Source organism: Alnus glutinosa, chromosome 12 (assembly GCF_958979055.1).
Source record: "Alnus glutinosa chromosome 12, dhAlnGlut1.1, whole genome shotgun sequence".
NCBI lineage: Eukaryota > Viridiplantae > Streptophyta > Magnoliopsida > Fagales > Betulaceae > Alnus > Alnus glutinosa.
In genome coordinates, this window is record NC_084897.1 from 11,134,149 (window position 1) to 11,160,751 (window position 26,603).

The 26,603-nt window shown below is 39.6% G+C and overlaps 1 protein-coding gene across 2 annotated transcripts; it reads left to right on the top strand.

Moving 5' to 3' along the window:
* Positions 1–489: 489 nt before the first annotated feature.
* On the top strand, positions 490–26,603 carry LOC133851423 (CMP-sialic acid transporter 3-like). 2 transcript variants are annotated; one of them, XM_062287849.1, is made up of 16 exons: positions 490–785; positions 1,718–1,914; positions 2,501–2,617; positions 10,557–10,613; positions 12,714–12,791; positions 19,802–19,846; positions 20,250–20,309; positions 20,440–20,562; positions 21,373–21,450; positions 21,873–21,942; positions 22,430–22,537; positions 23,422–23,555; positions 23,668–23,747; positions 24,097–24,145; positions 24,259–24,310; positions 26,160–26,603. In XM_062287849.1, the coding sequence occupies exons 2-15, from the start codon at positions 1,747–1,749 to the stop codon at positions 24,307–24,309; spliced, it is 1,218 nt and encodes a 405-aa protein (XP_062143833.1). In that variant the 5' UTR covers positions 490–785; positions 1,718–1,746; the 3' UTR covers position 24,310; positions 26,160–26,603. The 2 variants fall into 2 exon arrangements, with proteins under 2 accessions (XP_062143833.1, XP_062143834.1); XM_062287850.1 differs by having other exon boundaries at positions 490–748.

Below are 26,603 nucleotides of genomic sequence, written 5' to 3' on the forward strand. Positions count from 1 at the left end.
AGCTAACGACGAGTTGGGCGAACGGGTCAGGTTGAGCATTATTCGAGCCGAGTACCTCGAAACTCGAGCCCTATATGAGCCGTACGAGCTGGTTGGGTCGAGTGTTATATGGGCCGAGCTTACGAGGCCTAAATGAGCCGGGCGAGCTGATTAGGTTGGGCGCTAAACGAGTCGATTTCGCGAGATTCTGTTGAGCGAGTTAGGTATGTACCACTTACTTATTGAATGGATTTCTACAATAACAAACAAGTTTTTACAGTGCCAAATTCGAGTTTGAGTTGGGCTTAACCTAGTGAATATTGAGCGGATAATCGTACGGACGGATTCATATATCGCCCTGAATTGTGGGCTTAATCGAAGACTCTACAGAGAACCACCACTTGTTCAGGCTCTAGTGGCTTTCGGCTGTCTCTGAGTGACACACAGCCCGCACCAAAATAAATAAAGTAAATGTATAAATAGATAAAAACTCTCACGTTTTAATTATTTATTTTGTTTTTGTTTTTATTTTTTTGTTCAGAAAGAGCCGTAGAGACTCAGCGACCCTACAGCCGCACCCCCACCTCGTCCCTTTCTCTGCATTCATACTTCTCAAGAAGTTCAGATTCATACCATTTTGAGAAAAAAATTTCCCAGTTTCTTCTTGGTGCAATTTTTCTGCTCCGTATCGGATCCACCAAACCCACTTCACTTTGACACTGTTTATGTCTGTGGGATTGAGCTCCCGTCGTGTCACCCGCAAGATCTGGTTCGAATTGCGCGCTTTTTGTGCTGTATTTACCTGGGTTTGTTTTTGTTTCATTCTTTCTTTTTTGGGGTTTCTTATTCCTTTTCTTCTGTTATTAACGATTTGGTTAAATGGGTTTGTGTTATTTGGGAGAATTGTGCTTGTATGTGTATGCTTTAAATCAATTTCAGTTAACCAGCTGTAAATTTGGATAGATTTGGTGGATTTAGTTAAAAATTTGTATCTTTTATGTACAGGTTGTAGTGCAATAACGTAGACGTTAAAGTTAGTGCACAATTTGGGGTGCATATGTTTCTGCAGACATACATGAAAATTTACTTGTGTACTTGTATTCAACACGAGCATACCATGTTTGCATATGTATAACGGTATGCATATATATGGTGCTCTATTTGTATATCATATGTCCATGTATTAGTGCATATGTAGCTGAACTTTTAGTGCACATTTTCATTGGACATCTATGGAGAGTGTGTGCAAGTGTACATATTGAAAAATCATTCATATACATATGTACAAGTTTTCATGATTGCATATGTACACAGACACATGTATATTTCTCAATGCTATTGTCTAAGGATATTAAGTATCTCCATATTTAAACATAATACTAGTGATGCATGTTTTAGTTATATACATAAGCACATATGCAGACAGGTATGTCTTCACATCCATACCCACCTGTGTGTACATATACATATTATATATCTTTTATCATTTCATGAAATGTAGGTAAATGCACAACCACAACCACATGGGTATACTTGTATTTAGGTCTGCATACTCCCGTAGACTCACATAGGTAGACATATATGCAGACTAATAACCAGTACTATAACCATATAGCTCTCAAGTATTAGCTTTCTGTTAGTGGTGGTTGTTTTAATTGAATCCAGTTTTTCTTGTTGCAAAATTTCATACTTGAATGCTAGTCCTACCTCAGCTCATTTTCATTGGTTTTGAAAACAGTATTGTTGTGAGGGCTGGTGGGCACGTTCATGCAGAACAGGATGGTAGAATGCAGTGTTTGCCACTCAAAATTGTTGTCCCCAACTTCCAAAACTGTGTCGAGGGCATATGACCGGCATAAAAGTGATGTTTCCTCAAAAACCAGGGTCCTGAACATCCTTTTGGTTGTCGGAGACTGTATCTTGGTTGGTCTACAGGTACTTGGGTCGTCCTTATCTAATATGTTGATCCTATTTCAGTGTAAAAGACAATGGGAGGAGATAATAATGAATGCACCTATTGAAACACATATATAAATTCAAATGCATAATTACATGTCATATGATACTTAAATAAGTGACGGATCGGTCTGGCTACATAAATAAGGATTAGCTGCCAAAGGTATCTATTGAGCAGTAGATCCTTTAGATTCAACATCAACTATGCTCCAACCTCGGATAACTAGACAAACAATTACACGAATTTTACAGCGGCATAAAGAACTTCAAGACCTTGTAGCTATCCTTGGATTGGATGAGTTATCCAAATAGGATTGCTTAACCTTAACATGAGCGAATTTTTATTTTTATATTGAATTTTGACTCTTCAGCTGGCCTTGTGCAAATCAGTCATTGGAGTTCATGATCACCATTATGACTCTCATATATATAATATAGGAACATAGAATACCTCAACTTAAGTAATAAATCTTGTAAACCACTGTCTTAAGCTTACATTTTGCAGTTTCAATTTATTTATTTTTTGCCAAAGTTTCTTATGTATCTTTGTTTCCTTTTTCTGCAGCCTATATTGGTTTATATGTCTAAGGTGGATGGGAAATTCATGTTTAGTCCTGTCAGTGTTAACTTTTTGACAGAGGCAGCAAAACTTATTTTTGCTATTGTTATGCTCTTGATCCAGGTATATTTACTCTTTCTTTCTTCTTTTTATTTATTTAATTAATTAATTAAGTTTACTTTATTATTATTCTTATTTTTTTAAGAAGGGGTTAGGGGTTTTCTTGTGGGTTCCTTGTGGTTTTATTGGGTTTTTTATATGGGCTAGCTGAGTTACTTCTGTGTATACATCCTGTGTACTTGGGGGCGCTTTACGCTTTTTTAATGAAATTCTCTTACTTATCAAAAAAAAATTATTTTTTTAAGAAGTACTCTATCTTTGTTAGAGACTTTAAGTGAGGAATTCCATCTCCCCTCTGCGGGGGGGGGGGGTTTTTGGTATTTTTGCTTACCGGGTTTCTTAGCGGAGCACAATTGTATTGGTTGTCATGATATGTCCTGAGTATGTCATGGAAAACTATAAAAACTTGCTATTTAGTTGAAATTTTTCTCCTTATATATCAAATTAAAATTATACTGGTGAAAAAAATGTAAAAAGAAAAAATGTGTCTTGTTACAGCAGTAGCAAGAGACAAGAATACCTACGATTAGTGAAGTGGGAAAAGATGATGAAAACCATTGAGTGCAGAGGATAATTGTCTCCAAGGTAGTGGAGGAATGTGTGTAATGCGGATGCAATTTTAATTACTGAAGTTCGACCATCAGGAAGAACTTATATTAAGCAAGATATACGATGATTTTTTTTCTTAAGATGATGAAGATATCTTCACGGCCTCAATCGCCTTCTATATCATTAAAAATTGTCAATTTGCTGCGTGTGAGGGTTGCAAAATCCTCCAAATGTGGCTTCTCGACCACACATCAATGAGAGAACTACTGCTTCAGATGGTTTAGCAAAAGAAGAAAATGCATACTACTTTGATCTCAAAAACCACTGCATTTGACTTGGATTCTTGCATCCAAAAATCTTCTAGTTTGCATCTTCTATAGGAGAGAGTAGCCAAATTGCTCGAATTGATTCCTGTCTAGTAAGAAGTATTGTGTTCTAGTCTCTCAAGATTCTAGGTAGTGGAAAGTCATTGGTGCAGAGAAGTGGAGAGATTAATTAACCTCAATTGTGTCTATAAGACTTTGTGTTATCTCAATTTGTGTTTGATTCTTTCATTCAAAATTGCCTAAACAAGCCAATGTAGCACATCCTAAAATTACTTGATATTATTTAACCATAGCCTTGAAATTATTTTCATAAAATTAAGGTAAATCCTTTTGATAGAAGCTTACTGTTCCAAATTCTTTGGACAAAGAATTAACAACTAAAAATGTGAAAGGACATATGTGGCCAAATTCTTTGGCCAGAATTAACAAGCTAAGCTTCAATTTTTCATTTGCTTTAGCCTAGTCTTTATGCTAGGAATGGCAAGAATCAAAAGAAAACTTTAAAATTATGTGATGCTTAGCTTTCTTGGAAGTTATGTGATGCTTAGCTTTCTTGGAAGTTGGTTTTCTTTTTTGATAGATAATAAATAGGGATCGAAGGTGTTAATCATTCGCAGAGGTGGGAAAAAAAATGGCCGGTTTGTAGAGGCAACGGTCTATGGGGTGGGCAGATGGAGAGGGTTCCTTATTCCTTAGGGGCATGGAGGATGGGGTTGGCTCAAGTTTGTTGGTGAGTTGCGAAAGGCAAAGGACTTCCTTGTTGCTATGGTAGGGTGTGGATTTGGGTCTTCTTCGCCGGTGGAGAAGGAAGGTGGGAAGAAGGTGGGGCTAGGGATGGGAAAGGTTTTGAATTGTAACAAGCCTTTGTTTGTGGAGGTGGTGCTGGCGGATTGCGCCCAGCTGCGACGACGATGTTTACGTCGTCAAGGCAGGGGAATTCGCTAGGCAAAGAAAACGCCGACAGTGCCACTCTCGAGAGCCTCCCACTTTCATGGGTCCATTTGATGGCATTAAAATACCCATACACCATCCAAGGATGATCCCCAAAAGCAAAAGCACTGGAAGAAAGATTGTTCAAAAGAGACTCCCTCTTCCTAATGCAATTCTCTCCATAAAAAACAGACACAAAACAACTCCAAGAACTAGACATAAGCGAAACCTTACAATTCAGGACCTGATCCGACATATCAATAATAGACGGGTTTTTCCTTTGATGGTCTGCAGGGTAAGGATCGTCTTTGCTTTGTCCTAGGTGATATTGCATGTTTCGTTGTTCTCGAAGAACAGGGGCTATCTTCAAAGGCAGGCAAGAAGGAGACGCTGGCTCTTCTCGGGGCGTGGACGAGTCAAGCCTAGTTTTTGGACAGGCCTCTAAGGGAGCTTTGGAAGTTATTAAGGGATTTGGGCCTTGGAACTTTCTCAAGTGTTTGGCCTTTGGGCGTTTTAAGAGGAGGCATTTGCGCAAGCCCAAGAGCAAACTCATCTTCTGGTGCGCCCTCAAGAAGACAAAATCTAGTTCTCACTCAAGTTGCTCTTCCTTGGCGTGGATGAGGGTAACGGGGCTCCGAGATCCGAGCTCCCTAGATTTAGCGCTGGAGGCAAAGGCGCTTGATTACCACGTCTGAATATTTCCATCGTGGTGGGTGTTCTTCGACATCTCAGGCTGGTGCTGGTGACTCTCCTCCTTCCGCGATTGTAGATGCCGGGTATGGTCCTGTTCTAGGTGTTGATCTGCGTATGCTGTCGAGCGTAATGTCTCTGGGCCTTCTTCAGCCGTTGAGGTTGTTTCGGGGTTAGGTTCTTCATCAGAATTCTCTTCTGAACTTGTTCTTGGGGTTATGACAAGGTTGGTTTCCTCTTCGGGGACCACTCAGAAGGAAGTCGTGCTTGCCTCTTCTCTTTCTCCGGCGGCCATTCCAGTGTCTTTTGTTCATGCCTTTTCTTCTTTTTGGGGGTCTCTTCTCTGACGGTCATTCCGATGTTTTATGTGCAACCTCTCTTCTTGTTTGTGTTGGTTCGGCAGGTTGGGCTTCGGTTAGAGACTACATTGCTTGCTACACAGGAAATGTCGGCGGCTACTCTCTCCTTGACCCTGTCTAAGCCTTTGTTTTTATACCTGTGCAATCTTAAGGTATTGAAAGCTTTAGGCTTTTGGAAGGGAGAGGGTCTTTGTTCTCTGTCACAAGTTTTTTATTCTTACTTATCAAAAAAAACAAGTTTTTTATTCTCCGTTGTTTGCTGGGATCACCTCTTCTCCTTCGACGGAGGCTCTTTCTTAGGCGCTTGTGGCTTCTTCGGGTAAAGGATGGTCTTTGTGGTGGGTTTGCTCTGGAGTTTACGGTGGATGCTGACCAGGATCCGTCCTCTGCTTCTCCTGTGTTGATGGATGTTTTTAGTCCTTGTCTGTCCCAATGAGTTCAGATGTTTCCGGTGGGTGCCTCTCGCCAGCTTTTCAGCCTTTAGCCTTTGTTTCAGCATTGTTAGTAGACAGTGCCCCGATTCCTATTTCTATGGTGTTTGCATCGAAGGTCGTTCATCTAGAAGTTACGGCGTTTTGCGAGTCATAATGATTGGAATTTTAGGATTGACTCGGATGAGGAGGAAGGTATTTTATGAGCTAAGGAGGGAGAAGATTACTCCTGGGAGGGTGATGAAGTCTTTCCCCAAGCTTAGAAGGAGGGGGACGATGTAGCTGTTGCTATGTTTCTATTGGGTGCTTGGTCTTTCTCCTAGGTTTTGGACGGGATGTCTCGGGTTCCTTCCCCCCTTCATTTGAAGGCTTGTTTCGCTTCCAAGCTAAAAAGCTAGAGGGAATTGAATAACATAAAGTATTCAGTTAATTATGAGGGGTCCAGTCGTGATAAAGGCACAAGGAAATAGTGTCGTTGGATTTTGTTTCTTTGGATTGTTGGGTTCTTTTGCTTGGGCTATTTTGTGGGTTTTGGGTTTATCTTAGTTCTTGCCACTTTGTTTTTTTTTTTTTTTGTTTTGTTTATGTTTTGTTTTATTTTTTGTTTTGTTTTTTTGTTTTTTTTTTTTGTGACCTTGTGTATACTTCTAGCGTACTTTAGGGGCGCCTTACGCTTTTTATATAATGCGCTTGCTTATCTATCAAAAAAATAAAAAAAAGAAAAAAAGAAAAAAAAGAAAACTTCACTTAACCCATTTGAATTTTTAAAAGTGTTGGGAGGTTATAAAGGTTGATATAATCACCGTTCTTAAGGAATTTCACATCAGTGAAAAATTTGAGAAGAGTCTTAACGCTACTTTTGTCTCGCTTATTCCGAAGAAAGCCGGAGTGGTGGAGATCAAGGCTTTTCAACCTATAAGTTTAATAGGTGGAATGTACAAAATCATTTTGAAGGTTCTGGCAAACAAGTTGAAGTCAGTATTGGGGAAGATTGTTGCACATTCTCAGACTGCATTTATCAAGGGGAGACAACTCCTGGATTCTATATTGGTGGCTAATGAATGCTTGGATAGTTGGCTTCGCTCTGGAGCACCGGGTATTATTTGTAAATTGGATTTGGAGAAGGCTTATGACCATGTAAATTGGGAGTTTTTGCTTTATTTGTTGGAGAGATGTGGTTTTGGGGAGAGATGGTGAGGTTGGATTGCTCATTGTATCTCACCTGTCTGTTTCTCTATCATCATTAATGGGTCACCTTCAGGGTTTTTTAATAGTTTATGAGGTCTACAACAAGGGGATCCTTTGTCTTCTTTACTGTTTGTGTTGGTGATGGAGGCTTTAAGTCGGATGTTGTCTGCAACGATGGAAAGCAAGCAACTCTCTGGGTTCTCCATGGGCTCGAGATATCAGGAGGCTATAATTGTGTCCCATTTGTTATTTGCAGATGATACCTTGATCTTTTGTTAGCCTAATGTTGAACAATTTCGAGATTTGAGATGCTTGCCGCTATGTTTTAAAGCGGTTTTGGGGCTGAAAATCAACTTGTCTAAGTCCGAGATTGTTCCTGTAGGTGCTGTAGGGGATGTGAAGGAGTTGACTAGCATTTTTGGGTGCGGTGTGGCTTCGCTTCCTATAAAGTATTTGGGTCTTCCTTTGAGTGTTAAGTATAAGGATTCTAATACTTGGACTAGCATTATTGAGAAGATGGAAGCTAGATTGGCGAGGTGTTCAGTGGGTTCCAGGGAGTCTGAGGCTTTAGTTGTGAATCATTTACTATTTGCTGATGATATGTTGATTTTTGTGGTTTGCAAGAAGAACAAATTTGACATTTGAGGTGTATCTTTCTATGCTTTGAGGCAGCTTCGGGTTTAAGGATTAACTTAGGAAAATTAGAAATTGTTCCTATTGGTGAGGTAGAGGATGTCGAAGGGTTGGCTCATCTACTTGGATGTCGGGTCGCATCTTTGCCTATGACATACTTCGGTTTGCCTTTGGGTGCCTCTTACAAGTCTGTGTCTATTTGTAATGGTGTTATTGAGAAAATGGAAAAGAGGTTGGCTGGATGGAAGCGTATGTATTTGTTGAAGGGTGGGCGGCTGACTCTTCTTAAAAATATGCTCTCCAATCTTCCTACGTATCTCTTGTCGTTGTTTCCTATTCCAGTGAGGGTGGCTAATCGTCTGGATAAAATTCAAGGGATTTTTTATGGGGTGGTATTGGAGATGAGGCCAAATTTCATTTAGTGAAATGGAACAGGATTTGTATTCCATTGCATTCAGGTGGGTTGGGAGTTCACAATTTCATCCAGTTTAATCGAGCACTTATGGGTAAATGGTTGTGGAGATATGGTAGGGAGAGAGAGGCTTTATGGCGATTTGTGATTGACGCCAAATTTAAGAGCCTAAAGGGCGGGTGGTGTTCGAAAGAGGTGTCGGGTTCCTTTGGAGTGGGTGTGTGGAAACATATTAGGAGGGGTTGGGAGAAGTTCTGTAATTTTATTCGTTTTGAGGTGGGGAATGGGTCACATATTAGTTTCTGGCATGATTGGTGGTGTGGGGATATATCTTTGAAGTAGTGCTTTCCAGTTCTGTTTAGTATTGTGAGGAACAAAGATGCAATGTTAGTGTATAACTTAGTCTTTCATAATGGAGTTATTCAATGGAATGTTCTTTTTACGCGGCAAATCCAGGATTGGGAGATGGAGACTATTCTTTCTTAAAAACAAGCCTCTATTGGTATTGAGTTTTATGAGAGGGTATGCTTTTCCTTGCAGTGGTGATCACCTCATCCAGTCTATGCCACAATGACGTAGGCAGTAGCAAGAATTAGCAGACCATTGTGTGCTGCCACACTGCCACTCTTGAAAATGGTTCTAATATAGGCTGAAGTGAAGATGCCAATATACTTCTTTTACACTTATGTCTGTGTGTGCAAGATATATATATATATATATATATATATATATATATATATATATATAGTTATACTTTTTCCTCTTTTATTTTTTTTTGGGTGGGGGGTGTACTTGGCAATCTCAAGCCGATACATTATACTTTTTCCTCTTATTAAGAGCACGCTGTCCAATATCCCCACGTATCTCTTGTCGCTGTTCCCTATTCCTTTGAGGGTGGCTAATCGTCTTGAAAAAATCCACAGGGATTTCCTATGGGGTGGCATAGGGGATGAGGCCAAATTTCATTTAGTGAAATGGAACAGGATTTGTACTCCGTTGCATTCAGGTGGATTGGGAGTTCACAATCTTTCCCTGTTTAACCAAGCTCTTTTAGGTAAATGGTTGTGGAGATATGGTAGGGAGAGAGAGGCTCTATGGCGTTTGGTGATTGACGCCAAATTTGGGAGCCTAAAGGGTGGGTGGTGCTCTATTGAGGTGTCGGGTTCCTATGGAGTAGGGGTTTGGAAATATATTAGGAAAGGGTGGGAGAAGTTTTGTAATTATGTTCGGTGTGTGGTAGGGGATGGCTCATATATCAGTTTCTGGCATGATCGGTGGTGTGGGGAGATTTCTTTGAAGCTTTGTTTTCCAGTTCTGTATAGTCTTGTGAGGAACAAAGCGGCTATGGTGGTAGATAATATGGCTGTTCATAATGGCAATATTCATTGGAATGTTCTCTTTACGCGGCAATTACAGGACTGGGAGTTGGAGATGGTGCTCTCTTTCTTCGAGCGGTTGTACTCCACTCCGATTCGACAAGGAGAGGGTGACAAGTTAGTTTGGAACCTCTCTTCAAGGAGCTATTTTGAAGTAAGGTCATATTATGAAGCACTTAGTCGGAAAGAAGGTCCATCATTCCCGTGGAAGAAGATATGGTGTGCTAAGGCTCCGACAAGGGTGGCGTTCTTTGTATGGACTGCAGCTTTAGGAAAAATTTTGACTCATGACAATCTACGAAAGAGGAATATTGTGGTTATTGAGTGGTGTTGTATGTGTAAAAAGAAGGGGGAGTCTATTGATCATCTGTTACTTCATTGCGACACCGCCCGTGAGCTTTGGAGTTTTGTGTTTTCTTTGTTTGGAGTTGAATGGGTCATGCCACAATCGGTGATGGGTTTGTTAACTACTTGGGGTGCTTTTCGAGGGCATGGCCTAGCAAAAAATGTTTGGCGTTTAGTTCCTCACTGTGTTTTGTGGAGCATTTGGAGGGAGCGGAATGCGAGGCTTTTTGAAGATGTCGAGACGGTAATGGTGGTTTTAAGGAAGCGTCTTCTTAACACGTTATATCTATGGATAGCTCCCCATCTTTGCCACCTAGGTGTTTCTACTTTTGTAGACTTTCTTAATTTATTAGTTGTTCCTCCTGTTTAGGGGCTCTCTTGTATACTTCCCGTGTATTAGGGTTGCGCCCCTCTGCGCTTTTTTATTGAATTTTAAATTACTTATCAAAAAAAAAAAAAGTCGAGTAAACAAACTGTTGAGTGCAAGCCCGATAATGTAAGCATCAAAATTAAGTGTTATGGTTATTAATGGAGCATATTTATACATAAGTGGTGGGAACAACGCACTTTTCAACCCTTTAGTGGAGGCTTTTTTATATTTTTGTGAAATAGGATAGGAGAGTAAGATTTATGATTTCTCCATTTTATACATTGGCAAGCATTTGCTGCTCGTTTCTTATTTTTCAACTTTTTGTATTTTCAGGGTCGGCATAAAAAAGTTGGTGAGAAATCTCTTCTCTCTCTTTCTACATTTGTACAGGTAAGACATATACTATTACCACAAATTTGGTTTGGATATTCTAAGATGAAATGGGCCTTGTACATCGTATTTGTTTTGATCATGTCACTAATTATGGGATATAGACTCTAATAAACTCAATGGGTTATGTGACACTTCAATAACTTTTATGTCTTTGACATTATTTTGACTTCTCAAGCAGTATAAGAGATGACTTGTTTGCCATACATCTCATACTTATGGATGGAATGCATTTGAAGATTTATATTATGCATCTAATTTTTCAACATTTTGACCTTAGAATTTGAGTATAAATTAATAATTTTTTCTCTACTCATTAAGAATAAAGTAAATTAATAGGAAAAGAGAGGAAGACATCCAATGAAGAGCCTTGTCTTTGACTTTTAATTTGTATAAAGATGATTTTGTAAATTATAAGTCACATAACATTGTAGTGGATCAAGACTAATTTTCCTTTCTTTTTGAGTTAATTACACTTAACCCTCAACTACTACTCATTTACACTTTGCCCCCACAAACTACTACATGTCACACTCAACCCCTTTTAACTACCAATCGTTGACAAAAAAGCCATTCTGGTAAGCCAACTCGTTAAATCTAACTGAAAAATGCACACGTGATACGCATATGCTCATTTTTAACGTGAAATTATGAAAAATACCCTTAGTTTAGAAACTAAATTTACTTAAATAGGGGTTCAGCCACTCCCCATGCGATTGGGGGGTGGATCAGTACCTGAGGGTGGTTCGATGACCGGGTGTCTTTCTTCTTCTTCTTTTTTTTTTTTTTTAATTTATTTTATTTTATTTTATTTTTTTAATTAGTTTTCAATTTTTTGTATGGGTTCAACCACCCCCCAATCACCATTGTTCCTATTTGTTTGTTTGTTTGTTTTTTTTAAATTTTCTCTTGTTGTTCCTGTGTACGTAGGGGCGCCTTACGCTTTCATTAATAAAGTTTTCTTACTTATCAAGAAAAAAAAATCTCTAATTTTAAGTTTTTTTTGTTTTTTTTATTTGAGGGCATTTTTGTGATTTCACAAGAAAAGAGCACATGCATCTCACATATGTTTTTCCTATCGGATTTAATGAGTTGGCTTAATGGAAGAGCTTTTTTGCCAATGATTGATAGTTGAGGGGGGTTGAGTTTGATAGGTGGTAGTTTGTGGGGCTAATGTGTAAATGAGTGGTGGGGGATAAGTGTAATTAACCAATTTTTTTTTGGGGGAGGGGGGAAATTATACTTAACCCTCCCCGGCACTTGCATCCTTTTTGCAAATATACCTCCAAATTATTATTTGTGATACTTAACCCCTTAAACTATAATTTCATTGCAATTTGGACCCCTCGGTACATTTTGGTGTTAAAATGAATGGATGGTTGTGCATGTGATTCTATGTGCAAATTTTGGCCTGAAATACTTTAATTGCCCTTTCATCATCTTTACATTTTTTTTAAAAAAAAATATATATATTGTTTTTAACAAAAGTAGTATTTTGACATTTCAAGTCAGAATTTTGCACGTACTCAACTTTCTGTTTAATGTCAAAATCTAACGGTGGGTGTAAATTGGAAAAAAAAGATCTGGTTGTTTGAAGGGGCCAAATGTTGGAAATCGAACTTTGGAGGTGTCTTTGTAAAAGAGGTGTTAGTTTAGGGGGGTCAAGTGTATTTTCCCGTTCCTTTTTAATTTACTGAGTGTGAATCTTGTTTCATTGGGCCATAATTCATAGGTTAATTATGAATATTTGATAATGGTTTTTTTAGTAGTTTCATGGTGTTTTCTCTTCTCCTCTCTCTCTGTTCTGGACTTTTCTTGCAATCCCATGTTTGTCATACTACCTATTGAATTGACATTTTTTTTTCTCCAACTCTTCATGCTTCTATCAATTTTTTCTTTAGCATCTAGCATTTTGCGCATTGATTTGATATTTCTTTTGGCATAGCCAAGTAGAAAAGTACTTTCTGATCTAGACAAAATTACAAAAGAATATAATAAAAATAGATGACCCCAATTGATTTTTTGCTGTCACTGGTCAGCTGCTAGGAAAATAAAGAATATAATAAAAATAGATGACATTTTTTTTTAATTCCTCTGCAGGCAGCTCGAAACAATGTGCTTCTCGCTGTTCCCGCTTTCCTTTATGCTATTAACAATTATTTAAAGTTCATTATGCAGGTAGAACTTTTTATAATGCTCTTACCACTACAATCCTTCATGTTTTCTTTATATTCTCTTTGAACATTCCTAACATGATGAGTTGCCTTCCTTATGCTCGGTAGGAAAGTTGAATTGTTTTTGGAAATTTAGAAGAGAGAAACGTAGATAAGAGAGAGGCTAGTTAGATATTGAGCACAACCCTCTACATTTATTTATAGATTTTCAGAAAAAAAGGTACAATTACAATAATGCCCATGTTACTAATTATTAAATCATTAGCTATTCCAAAAGCTTAAGCTGATAAGAAATTATTTATTTAATTATTTAATTTATATTTTAACACTTTTCCTCATGTGTGGGGTCAAACTTCCCCTTAGATTACTTATAAAAAAAAGATATCTCAGCAGATGACTATGAACATCAACACTATTGCACACCGCATACGAAACCACTGATCAATTCAAACCACAACAGTGAGTCAGTTTTGCTAATCTACCAACAACTATACAACCACACCAAGAAAGCAAAGCACTGAAATGCCAAAAAGAAACGTGATTTTTTTTTTTTTTTTTTTAATAAGTAATGATAGTATTATTGAAAGCGTAAGGCGCCTCTACGTACACTAGAAGTATACAACAGGAAACACCTAACTAGAAAGCGAAAAAGAAGTAAGAAATTCAGCAAAGCTGATAGATAAAGGGTACAAATAAGCCATCGACCAGACATACAAAGTATGGAGAAACAACTCTAGCACCTCCTCAAGGGAGCTTTCTAGATTCTCAAAACACCTAAGGTTTCTTTCTCTCCAAATACACCAAAAAAGGCAAATAGGCACCATCTTCCAAGAAGTAGCGCTCCCAGATCTCCCAGACTTCCACCAACAAGCAACTAAGTCAAGCACACTCCTAGGCATGACCCACGCAATCCCAAAGCGTGAGAAAATGTTGTTCCATAGAGCTGAGGCCAGATCGCAATGCAGAAGAATATGGTCCACTGATTTCCCATCCCGCTTGCAAAGACAGCATCTATCCACAATAATTAAGTTCCTCTTCCTAAGATTGTCCAAGGTCAAAATTCTGCCTAGAGCTGCAGACCAAGTGAAGAAAGCTGCCATCGGGGGAGCCTGAGACCGCCACACACACTTCCATGGGAACCGAGTACCTCCAGCACACATCATAGAACCAAAAAATGACTTCACCCTGAACACACCTTTCTTGGATGGGACCCATTTAAGACAATCTGCCCTCTCCATATTCACCTTGGTGGAGCCCAGCATCTGGAAGAAAGAGGCAAAAACATCGACTTCCCAATCATGAGCCTCTCTAATAAAGCTCACGTTCCATTGGATGGACCCGCCCAAACTCTCCAAATTATCAGCCACTGACGCATCCTTCACCCGAGCAATGCCAAAGAGATCAGGGAACACTTCTTTCAGAATCGAATCTCCGCACCACAAGTCATGCCAAAATCTGATCCTACTCCCTTCCCCCACCTCAAATCTAAGGAGTTTGGAGAATTTCTCCCAACCTTTCCTTATAAACTTCCACAACCCTACTCTAAACGCCCCAGCAACCTCTCGGGAGCACCACCCACCCCACAAACTTACATACTTGGAGTCCACCGCGACTCTCCACCAAGCATCCCTATCCATGCCATATTGCCATAACCATTTGCCTAGCAATGCGCGATTAAACTGAACCAACTTCCTAATGCCAAGCCCCCCATTCGAAATTGGAGTACAAACCTTCTCCCAACTCACCAAGTGGTATTTAAAAGCTTCACCCATGCCACCCCAAAGAAAATCTCGTTGCAACTTCTCAATGCGAGAAGCAACACTCACCGGAATAGGGAACAGAGACATGTAGTACGTAGGTAAGTTAGAGAGCGTACTCTTGATAAGGGTCACTCTCCCTCCCTTAGAGAGGTATAACCTTTTCCAACTAGCCAACCGTTTTTCAACCTTCTCAATAACTCCATCCCAAAGACGAGTAGACTTGTAAGGAGCCCCCAATGGAAGACCCAAATACATCACAGGCAAATAAGCAACTTCACACTCTAAAATGTCGGCTAACCTACCCACATTATCGACATTCCCCACTGGAATAATGCTGGATTTGGCCAAATTAACCTTAAGCCCCGAGACAGCCTCGAATAAGAGCAAGAGAACTCGCAAAGACCGAATCTTTGAGGAGCTAGCATCACAGAAAATCAATGTGTCATCAGCGAACAAAAGATGGGAAAAAGAAGCATCACCCACTCTGAAACCATCCAACACACCCCCACTCACTGCCGCAGTAATCATGCGACTCAGCGCCTCCATAACAAACACAAACAAAAGGGGAGACAAAGGATCTCCTTGCCTTAGGCCTCGAGAGCTGCTGAAAAAGCCGTATGGTGAGCCATTAACAAGCACCGAGAACTTAGCAGAAGAAATGCACCGAGCTATCCACGAACACCATTTACCCCCAAAGCCGCATCTCCTCAACATATACAACAGAAAATCCCAATTAACGTGATCATAAGCTTTTTCTAAATCCATTTTGCAAATGACTCCCGGCTCCCTTGATATAAAACGACTATCAAGGCATTCATTCGCAATAAGGATTGGATCAAGAATCTGCCTTCCTTTGATGAAAGCACTCTGGGATTTGGAGATAACCTTGTCCATAACCGTCTTCAATCTGTTGGCCAAGACTTTAGCAATAATCTTGTAGATACCTCCTACAAGGCTAATGGGACGGAAATCTTTGAGAGACAAAGCTCCTGGAGTCTTAGGAATAAGAGAAATAAAAGAAGCATTCAAACTCTTCTCAAAAACTTCTCTAGCATGAAACTCAGAAAAAACCTCCATAATGTCCAAGCGCACCACCTCCCAACAAGCTTGGAAAAAAGCCATAGAGAAGCCATCCGGACCCGGCGCTTTATCACCATTATAAGCAAACACAACCTTTCTAACTTCCTCCTCCTCAAAGGCTCTCTCCAACCACCTTGCTTCTGACTCTAAGATGGCATCAAAGGAAAGATCATCCAACCGAGGCCTCCAACTATGCTTCTCAGAGAAGAGATCTTGATAGAACTGAACCACATGCTCCCCTATCTCTGCCGGATTAGAAGAAATGGAATCTCCAATCAACAAGGAATCAATAGAGTTATTCCTTCTGTTTGAGTTGGCAATAGAATGGAAGAATTTTGTGCATTTATCTCCTTCTTTCAACCACGTCACCCTGGACTTTTGCCTCCAGCAGACCTCTTCCAACAGAGAACATCTCTCTAACTCACTGACAACCTCCAGCTTCTTTTGAATTTCCCCCTCAACCAAAGCCCTACTACCTTCCACTATATCAATCGCCTGAAGCTCCTCAAGAAGCTTTCTCTTGTTCCTCTCCACATTACCAAAGGCCTTTACATTCCACGTTTTCAAATTAGACTTGAGGGCCTTTAATTTACAAGCAAGCACAAAGCTAGGAGAGCCATGAAAGGAGAATGAGTCCCACCAATGTTTCACCAACCCCACAAAACCATCCTCCTTGAGCCACATATTTTCAAACTTGAATGGCCTACTTCTTGCAGAAGAGTGAGCACAATCGAGGATAATAGGAAAGTGGTCAGAGAACAGGCGGGGAAGCCTCTTCTGAGACGCCTCAGGAAACCTATCTTCCCAATCAGGAGAGACAAGAAAACGATCAATTCTGGACCAAATAGGAGGATCACAGGAAATCGACCACGTATAAGAACCTCCAGCGAGCGGAAAATCCGTAAGACCCTGGTCAGAGATGAAATCACAAAAGTCCCTCATGGCAGTCACACTACCAACTCCAGATCTTTCGCTAGGAAACCTAGTAGTATTGAAGTCTCCCCCTATACACCAAGGCAAACTCCACCAACTCATAATCCCCGCCAGCTCATCCCAAAGACCCATCCGATCAACCCTGCAATTCGGACCATACACTCCCACAAAACCCCACTCAAAGTGATCATCAACATTCCTCAAAGAAACTGCAAGTGCGAACCTCCCCACGCACACATCCACTTTTTCCACCACCCTCTTATCCCACAAAATAAGAATACCCCCTGAGGCCCCACTAGCATCCAAACAACACCAATCCACATAATTACACCCCCAAAGACTACGCACAAACTGCCTAGAAGGATCCTTAACTTTTGTTTCTTGGAGGCAAATAAGATCCACCTTCCAATCTCTGAGCAAATTGCAAATCCTTAAGCGTTTACGCCTATTATTCAGCCCCCTTACGTTCCAAGAAAGAATCTTCGGCTTCATGGCACTACTACTAGTCCCCTCGCCCTCCTCTTACCGCTACTCAATCTGGAACCTTTGGCATCATAGTTAATAGAGCTCTCCAAATTCTTGATCTCCCTCTTACCCTTCGTGCGTCCTTTACCCAATCGACGCTCCTCTTTTCTCTCCTCTTCTATACAAGTCAGAAAAGCTAACAATTGCAATTTATGCCCCACGAATGTCATCCCAACAATGGGATAAATCTCGTTAGCACTCTGCATCACCCAGTCCGAGTACCCCAAGCCACCCAAGTCTAGAGAGTAGGCATTGAGAGGAGAACCCACAACAACAGCCCCTCCCCCCTCCTTGAACTCCACCAAACCAACTTCCCCGGGAGTAAAGCTTCTTGAATCCTCACCCAACAGTCCAACCTGCAGACCAGGGGACACTGAATCCTCCACTGGCCCCCCCATCCACTCACAACCTTCCCCTTCAGCACTACCAAAGCATGGAACAATCTCCATATCCACCGATTGATGCCCAAACACGTCCCCTGTCAACTCCCGAGGCACACTCAGCATACCCACACTCCTCAACTGCGAATTTACCGAGTATTTGACCCTCACTAGACCACCCTCTAAGCACAAGACAGGGCTCTCACTACAAAACAACCGCTCCTGCTCCGAAAACAACTCATCCCCTGCTGCACTGGACCCAACTATCAGCTCCCCCTCCCTCTTCTGACCCGGCTCCTCCCTTTGCACCGCCTCTGCCTCCACCTGCACCTCAGAGCTACAAAGGGGCGAGAAGGTTCTATCCAAGAGTCTGGACTGTCCTTGGAGCTGCCCTTCATCTACACCCAGAGCTGGAGTCGAAGTCAGACAGTCGGCGACTATGCTCTGAGGACTGAACTGAGAATCATACCCCCGTGCGGCTGGATTTGTGCCTGCCGAAACCAGCACAGGTGACTCCCTCACCGGCGAACGAAGCTGGCCGTCGAGAGAAGAGGAGGCGACGACATGACCCAAAGCCGGAACCCACGAAGAGGAAGAGGCACCAGACGTCAGGTTACCGGCGTCCAAGCCCGGAGTCGAGCCAGCCCCAAGATTATGCACCGAACTTGCATGGGCCCAAGGGGGGGGGGGAAGACTGGATCCACCTTAGCCCTCCACTCCATAACCTGGTCTGGACACTCCAAGACACCCTTTCCTTTGGAGGCCTTGGCTGAATTGGATAATGCAATATTTATCGATTTGGGCTTAGGTTTAGATTTGGGCCGAGCCACTTTGAAACCCACCATCCGGGCCCTAGAAGAGGCTGCACGACCCAGACCACCACCACCATCAACCAAGGCCAATCCCTTCAGCCAAAAGCCAATCTCCTTTTTCATCCTTTCTAACGACTCTCTGAGGGCACCCACATCGAAGCTTTCACCAGAATGGCTGTTGCGTGCTGCAGGGAGAAACGTAGGTTCGGCTACACCATGCCTAGTGTCAGACGACCTTCCCAACGCAACAGAGGGTCCAGCTTGAGCCACTGTCGGAGTCGGAGCCGTGTCCGGAACTGAAGCTATCTCACCCGCCGCTGTTCCTTTCCTCGCTATGACCTTCGGAATCGTCTGCATGGGCACACGTTGCCGAAATTCAGGAGCCCATGCAAGGGAATTCTTCTCCTCAGTACAAATCCGCTTCGCCGGAAGAGACTCCAAAACGTGATGCTCTTTCGCTAGACCAAAAACATCACTCTTCGCCGGGCAATGATCACCCTTATACCCCACAGAGCGATCTCTAACCCATCTCGGCGCTCTAGCTACAGGGCCGGTAATCTCTCCAAAAGGTGCTTCCAGCGAGGATGCATTCTTTGCCAACACCTCAGCATAACTCCTCCTCTCTCTTTGAATCGCGTGGACCTCCGAATCAACCTCCCTGGCTCTGGAACCGGCTCTTAGATACTCAGAAACCAGGCGCAATTCCTCACGAAAGCTTATCCAGCCTTTCCCGGCTCTTCCCTCCGGTATGAAGATCGAGTCCTTCCTCCGACTCCCAACAAATTCTTCTATAACCATGAAACCGCCATGTCTGTTGAAATGCCGTTGCGCAATGATCCGCGGGAATCCATACCGAGACTGATCCCAAAACACCCGAGAGTCTTCCACGCACACCAAAGACTCGAAGGTTTTGAGCAGCCAAGCTAACTCCGATCTATCCAACAAGATCGACCTATGTCTTCCCTTACAGCTCTCCCTAATTCGAACTCCTGATTCCCCTCCTACAACCACCACTTCAAACTCTTTAGCTTCCACCGACCAACTACTCGAGAACCCCATGATTCAAACTAGTTGAACAGCCCAGCAAGCAAGAATTATACAACTTGAATACTGAAAGCACAGCTGATTGCTACTAAGACGGAAAAGTGCTTGCAGAAGAGAAAAGAGAAAAGAAAGGAAAGAGAAGGATCTGAGTGAAGTGCTTTGATACCATGTTAGGGAATTTAGAAGAGAAACGTTGAAAAGTGAGATGCTAGTTAGATATTGATCATAGCCCTCTCTACATTTATTTATAGATTTTTAGAAAAGGGAACAAATACAATAAGGCCCATTTAACTATTACACTGACTAACTAACCACACTAACAACCTTCTAACCAAACTAACAAGCTTCTTAACAAACTCTGTTATCAAATTGATTACTTTCCTAAAAGAAGTTGAACATTTACTTATTGACGCTAGAATCTACCTTCGATTAGTTAGAGTTTCAAGTATTATCACAATAACACTCCTATTTCATGTGCAGCTTTATTTTAATCCCGCGACGGTTAAGATGCTGAGCAATTTGAAGGTATGTTGATGTGTGATATATTATGATGGCTGTTCTCATATTGATGCATTATATATTCAGATTTATTGATCTAGAGCCTATTTTTCCCCTAATAAACAAAACATTGTGGCTTACGAATCTGTCAACTGAGCTTTGCATTTAATGAAAAGTTAATTCCGCTTCATCTATGGGGGCGTGTGGGTCCAGACCTTTTCAACAAGTTAGTTGATATGACTTCAGAATGATCAGGCTGTAGACTGATTTTGAACCCTTTAAGAAGTAGTACAAAGCTACCATTGCCTATGGAGTTGAATGTTCTCCCCTTTTCCCCTCATTGATGGACGAAATGATCTATAAATAGTTGTCTTCTTGTTTGATTTCTTTTATTACGAAAGATTTATATATGGATTGCAAATATATGCAGGTTTTGGTTATTGCTATTTTGCTAAGAATAATAATGAGAAGGCGTTTTTCCATTATTCAGGTTAGTTTGAACAATAAACATTTTTTAATTGATCCATATCACAGTTTGACTCTCTGAATGTTCATATCCTAAATGTTCGTAATGCTCCATATTTTGTACTGGTTGATTTTTTTTATTTTTTTTGTGACAGTGGGAGGCTCTTGCTTTGTTGCTCATTGGAATTAGTGTCAACCAGCTGAAATCTCTACCTGAGGGTACCACTGCTCTAGGTCTTCCAATTGCTACAGGCGCATATTTATACACACTGATTTTTGTACGTATACAGAAAATTTATGTCACTCTTCAATGTGGCTAGCTTTTGTAGCTGTCTCTGTAAGAAGTGATTACTTAGTGTGCAACAATCTGGCTCAAGAAGGGTTCACTAACCTTTTTGAATGGGGGAATTGCTGAAATTTATCCAGATGGCTACTGTTTGCTAATGTTTTGAGTGTATATGTATTTGGTATTCATAGCTAGTAGGGGGATGAATTTGATAAGTTCATTGCATTGAGATTCATATAAGACAAGCCAATCTCTTTATCACAAGCACATAGTAATGGATTCCCACAGGACACACTGGCATCTGGTGCCTGCTGGTGATGTCATAATAATAAGTTGAGTTTTTCTGAGGCCAATTGCTTCCAGAGATCTACTTGGTTTTATTCATGTTGGGAATTATCATGCTGTGACTGGACACCGAGTTTAACTATGTTATGGTAACAATTCTCCATGGATAAAAATTTATAAAAAGGTGAATGAGTAAAATTTATAAAAAGGTGAATGAGTTCTAGCTGAATTGACGCCTCTCCCCCCATAAGCCTGATGCGGAGGGTTCAAAACTGAATAGGTGCACGTGTAATACTCCCTTAAAAGAAATTGTACAATAATATCTATAAGGTAGTAATGGGAAAAGTTTAGTTGTTATATTTACATTGTTTACTAACTGTTTATATTTGATAAGAAATACAGAAATTGTTTATTAGAAGTGTTTATGTTGCAACTAAACACAAAGATGTATGATTTCAAATATCTGATGTATTCGAGAATATTATGTAATGGAAACTGATATTAAACATTAATACAGGTCACTGTTCCATCACTGGCATCAGTGTACAATGAATATGCTTTGAAGAGTCAATTTGAGACAAGCATTTACCTTCAGGTAAAGTCCTATTGCTGATGTGGTAATCCGTACATTTTTTACTTCAAGCAGGAGCTTCATTTCGTTGTTTGCCACAGTTGTAGAGAAATTATGTAGTACTAAATGTTGGAATTGGTAAAGCTAGTTGATATTCAAATATTGACCTCCGATTTCAGTTCTGTATTACTTTGTGCTTGCTTCCATGTAAACCCGTTATTGAATCTCAGGCAAGGTTAAACTGGATATTGGACCCCTTAGAGTGCTGCTTCATTTATCCCAACTTAGGATGATTCTGTAACTTTTCTGCATCTTTAAACTGTAATTTATAATAAGGTTATCAGGTTTACTTGTATTTTGGCTTTATAAAAGCTTTAAACGATTATTCTCTGTTAGAACCAATTTAAATGCTCTCTTATCAAAAAGATACTTTTTACTTTTTGCAGAACTTGTTTCTATATGGTTATGGTGCCATATTCAACTTTCTAGCTATTGTTGGAATCGCCATTTTCAAAGGTAAAATATCAAACATAGTTTAAATTATTATGGTTGACATTACTGAAGACTGGAAAGGTATTAATGAGTATGATTGTATGAAGCCTCTAATAAATGTATAATGTTTGATGGAGAACATGCTATCAATTATTGACTTGTATTATTATGTCAATAGGGTTTCCCTAATTTTCATTTAGTTGGTCATAAGTGATTGCGTTGAAAGTCTTTTACACGTGCTGTATTTATTTTACTTTTTAAAATGAAGTCTTTTAGACCAGTTTTTTGGCTATTAACCTGAAGAGCTTTTTCTGAATGCAATGCCCTTTTAGATATGTATTTTATCATCTATTTAGTTTATTTTTTTCCTCGTTTGCTGGCATAGCCCAATTGTCAGACTTGGGTTGAGTTATGTTTCACATATACATTGATTATAAAGTCGATGTCATCATGGAGTGGCAGGAAAACATGTTCAAATAATGCTTTAACCTCTGAATCTTAATTTTTTAAGGTCCCAGTAGCTTGGATATACTGCAAGGACATTCCAAGGCTACTATGCTTTTAATTTGCAACAATGCAGCCCAAGGGATTTTATCATCATTTTTCTTCAAATATGCAGGTGATTTCTTTACTAGACTTTTCTTACTTTGTTTTGCAGCTCAAATTTCAGTTAATTGCTATACAATTTTTTCAGCATTGTGCTTTTTTTTTTTTTCCTCTCGACCTTTTAGATTCAGACAGAATGGATAAAACATACTCTCTCTCTCACACAGACACACACGTGCGGTTGAATTCTAACATGGCACAAGCCAGTTTATCCTAGTTTTGGGGTTTATTTAGTTTTTATTTATTTTTGCTAGTAAAATGAATGCATTAAAGAACACCAGAATCAACTTGAATTTTGACAAACACTTATCTCTGCTGAAAGTAAAGATAAGTGTAAAATAAATATCTGTTCCACACGTTGACTCAGTTTTAGTGGCCAAGTAGCTGCCAATCAGCAATTTACAAGTCCATTGGCTCTGCCTTTCTGAAAGTCTGGTTACAAGTCAATCAGCAATTTACAAGTCCATTTGAGAAAAAGGTAGAAGAGAACTTCAGCATTAGTCAGTTTTATTATTTAGAGACAAATGTGAAATGTTGGAAAATGGCTGCGTTCGATTTCTGGATTACATTTGTTAAAATGTTGCAAAGCAGTTACAATGTTAAAGTATCTGGAGGATTGAGCCGCTGACTTTTGTTGAAGTCTTTTCCATAGCTTGAATGGAGTTTGTAGCTCCAAGTTTTAATTGTGAAAGGGGGTGAGGGAAGCACTTGTAATTAGTAAATTAAATCTTCTTTTAAAATATTGAAACTGAATGTATAAACCTAGGGATGGTTTGCTGTATCCACCATATTATATTCTTAGTACTGGTATTTTATCATTATCTCCCATGTACTGAAGGGTTTACAGTACCATTTTCCTTGTACTTTTCTAAATCAGATTTTTCTTGGTACTTGCAGATACAATTTTGAAGAAATATTCATCAACTGTTGCCACAATCTTCACAGGGATAGCATCTGCTGCGATGTTTGGTCATACTCTGACCATAAACTTTATCTTAGGAATCTCTATTGTTTTCATCTCTATGCATCAGGTAAAGTAGAGAGAGAGAGAGAGAGAGAGAGAGAGAGAGAGAGAGAGAGAGAGAGAGAGAAATTATCCATTCGGTTTCATGAACTTGGTTTATGTATTATTTTTCTGTACAGTTCTTTTCACCACTTTCGAAGATTAAGGATGAACCACAGAATGGTAACTTGGAAATGATGGACAATGAGAACAACCGAAGGTGTGTGCTTGTCCACTTTGTTTCTGTTTATAAGTTATATATAAACAATCCATGATCATTAGGGGTTGTCTTTTGTATTTTTGACAAGTAACCATCCATCCGACTAGTTTATGGGATAATGTTCTTTGTGGTTCTTGCATTGGCATCCTTATATATATATTTTTGTGTGCGTGCAGTTAGAATCATTGGGCATCCTTATATGTTCTAGTGAAAGAAAGTTCTATTTTTATATTTATTTTCATAAAAAAAGCTTTAGGTTACTATAATTTTTGGGGATCTCATCACTGGGAAATAAGAATCACGAAGCTGATAGATACCAAAAAATTTCAACACTTACATTATTTTCCAGGTCAAAGGATACATCATTTGTAAATATGGCAGCTGGCGCAAATGAGGATGTAAGAAACTTCAGCTACAGTTTTTTGTTATATTTGTGAGAACAGTCTTCATTAGATTTTGATTGATTTATCGTATTCATACTATACATCTTTTTTCTCTAATGTGATCCCAGACAAGCCATCGTGTTGGACATGATGAGAAAGCACCGCTTCTTCCCCTCTAAGGTAACTTGCCAACTATGATATGCACAGTCGTTTTCCTGATTCTAGGAGCATCTCAATCACTTTTACTAGTCAAGGGAAACAAGGAGGGATCTTTGAAGTACTTCCTTGCATTAAAATAACTAGCTATGGAGAAAGAAACCAGTCTAGCTCAATTGCAAGCCCCTTCTCTCAAAGTTGGGTATTCAGGTCCAGTTGTCATTTTGAAGAGTAAGATTTCTACATGACATAATGTTGACACATTATTGTATGATATAAAGTCAAAAAGTGACAATCCATAATAACCAATTGGCTGAATCATGTTTGTTTCGAACATGAAAACTTCCACCTGTCTGAGTACAAAACTGAAACAAAATTTATTTTTTTCATATGTAATTGAATTTCATTAAAAAGGGCAAAAGCGCAACCCAAGTGCACATGAAGTATACTGAAACAAAATTTATTATAACTAAAAGCTAATGTCTATAACCTGCATACGCAATTCTTGCACCTATGTTATTATATCTCTTTGGGCATGAAGAAGAGTTAGGTTCACAACTCGTAAGCTTGGTTCTTTTGGAAGAAAACATAAAAAAGAAGCGAATGGCTTTCAATGTTCAGATCCATCAGTCAGTCTATATTTATGTCTACTTTGTTCTTTGCAGCTTTAATAATTACCGTGACTCGAATTTGGTTGCTTGTTGCAAAAAACAACTATTTAGCTGAAGTTAGAGTCGGACAGAGTTCGGAAATCAAAATTAAAGTTAAAATCAATCAGGGAAAAGTTGGGTCTAGATAGGAAGCCAACAGTGGAAGTTTATTGAGTAGTTAGATGATGATGAGTCTTATAATAATTTGAATGATGGATCTGGAATACTCAGTCAATTCGGATGAGTAATTGAAAATGCTGATGAAACTAAGATGTCCCAAATCAACTTTTTGGATAAAGTTTCATCATCATTAGAAAACATGACCCATCCTTCTGACGAAATTAAGAATACATTGGATCACTTCTATATATATATATATATATATATATATATTTGTAGTCTGCACTAATTTCCTAGAGAATTTAAAACAAAAACAGATAGAAGATTTAAAAACAAAACCAAAGGTGTGAAACCCTCACTACGTATGTAGAACAGCTAGAAGCTTGGAATGAATGCAAGTGGTGTGTAATCACTGGCATTTAGAGGTTTGCTAAAGTCATTTTTAGCTAAAACATGTTTTCCACTGATAATATGCTTTAGCAAGAAAATATGTGGGCATGTGCACTCGTGTGTGTCTATGTGAAAAATGCCTTATTTTCTTGCATTCGTTTAATGATGATGCCATCTGTAGCTAGCCTCGATGAGAGTAGAGTAAATCACATTTGAGCTTCTCCAACAAATAACTAATTGTTCGGGCCAAAGTTCTTCCAAAATGCCAGTATGTATAGTCTGAAACAATAGACAAGGGCAAATATTAGGTCCTTACTTTCATTTTTATGTCCACATTGCTTCACTACATTTTCCTATTGCAGCAGATCTTTGTTGTTAGTATTGTTGCTGTTTGGTGTTAGTTTTTTTACTTCCATTGTTGGATAGGGGAGTGTCGAGGGATATAGGCATAGAGTTTGACATTTAGTTATGTTTTGTCTAATGTGGGTGATTTAGATGGAGAGAAATAACGGTGGCTTCTGAAGGAGATGAACTTTCGTCTAGCAGACTTAAGCATCTTGTTGATTGTCTATCTTCATTTTTCACAAATCAACCCATTCAATTCGCCCATTCTCTCATATTCTCTCCTTTTACCCAAACCATTCAGTTTTCATGGTTCAAATGATTATATCTTTCTTGTATCTTTTAACATAATTTGTATTATCCTGTTTCAGGAATCCTGGCGTATACATTCTTTTGGCTGGCTTCATCAGACGGACGGTTCAAGAAGATAAAACCGGTTCTCAGTAGAATAAAATTTCTATATGAAGAGAATCCACAACATGTTTTGGCAGCTCCCTTTCTTTGTGCTTCATGGGATCCACCAGTCACCTCTTTGAAGCCTCTGGTAGCTTTTATTCAAAGTATAGAGGCCTTTGAGCAAGTCAAGATCAACCATAGATGAAAGCTATAATCATATACTGAATGGCAGAAATTTTTGTATTCATCCTCTTTCTCCTGGTATAGAAAATAATATATTCCTTCTCTCATACATATTCACATGCGTTTTTCTATTTATTTCTTCTTGAACTAGGAGGACTACTGTTGCCCTGTATTGTAAGACTCTTGCAGATCATGTCAAGGAAACAGATATTTGTGTAATTTTCCTTTGGAATCCA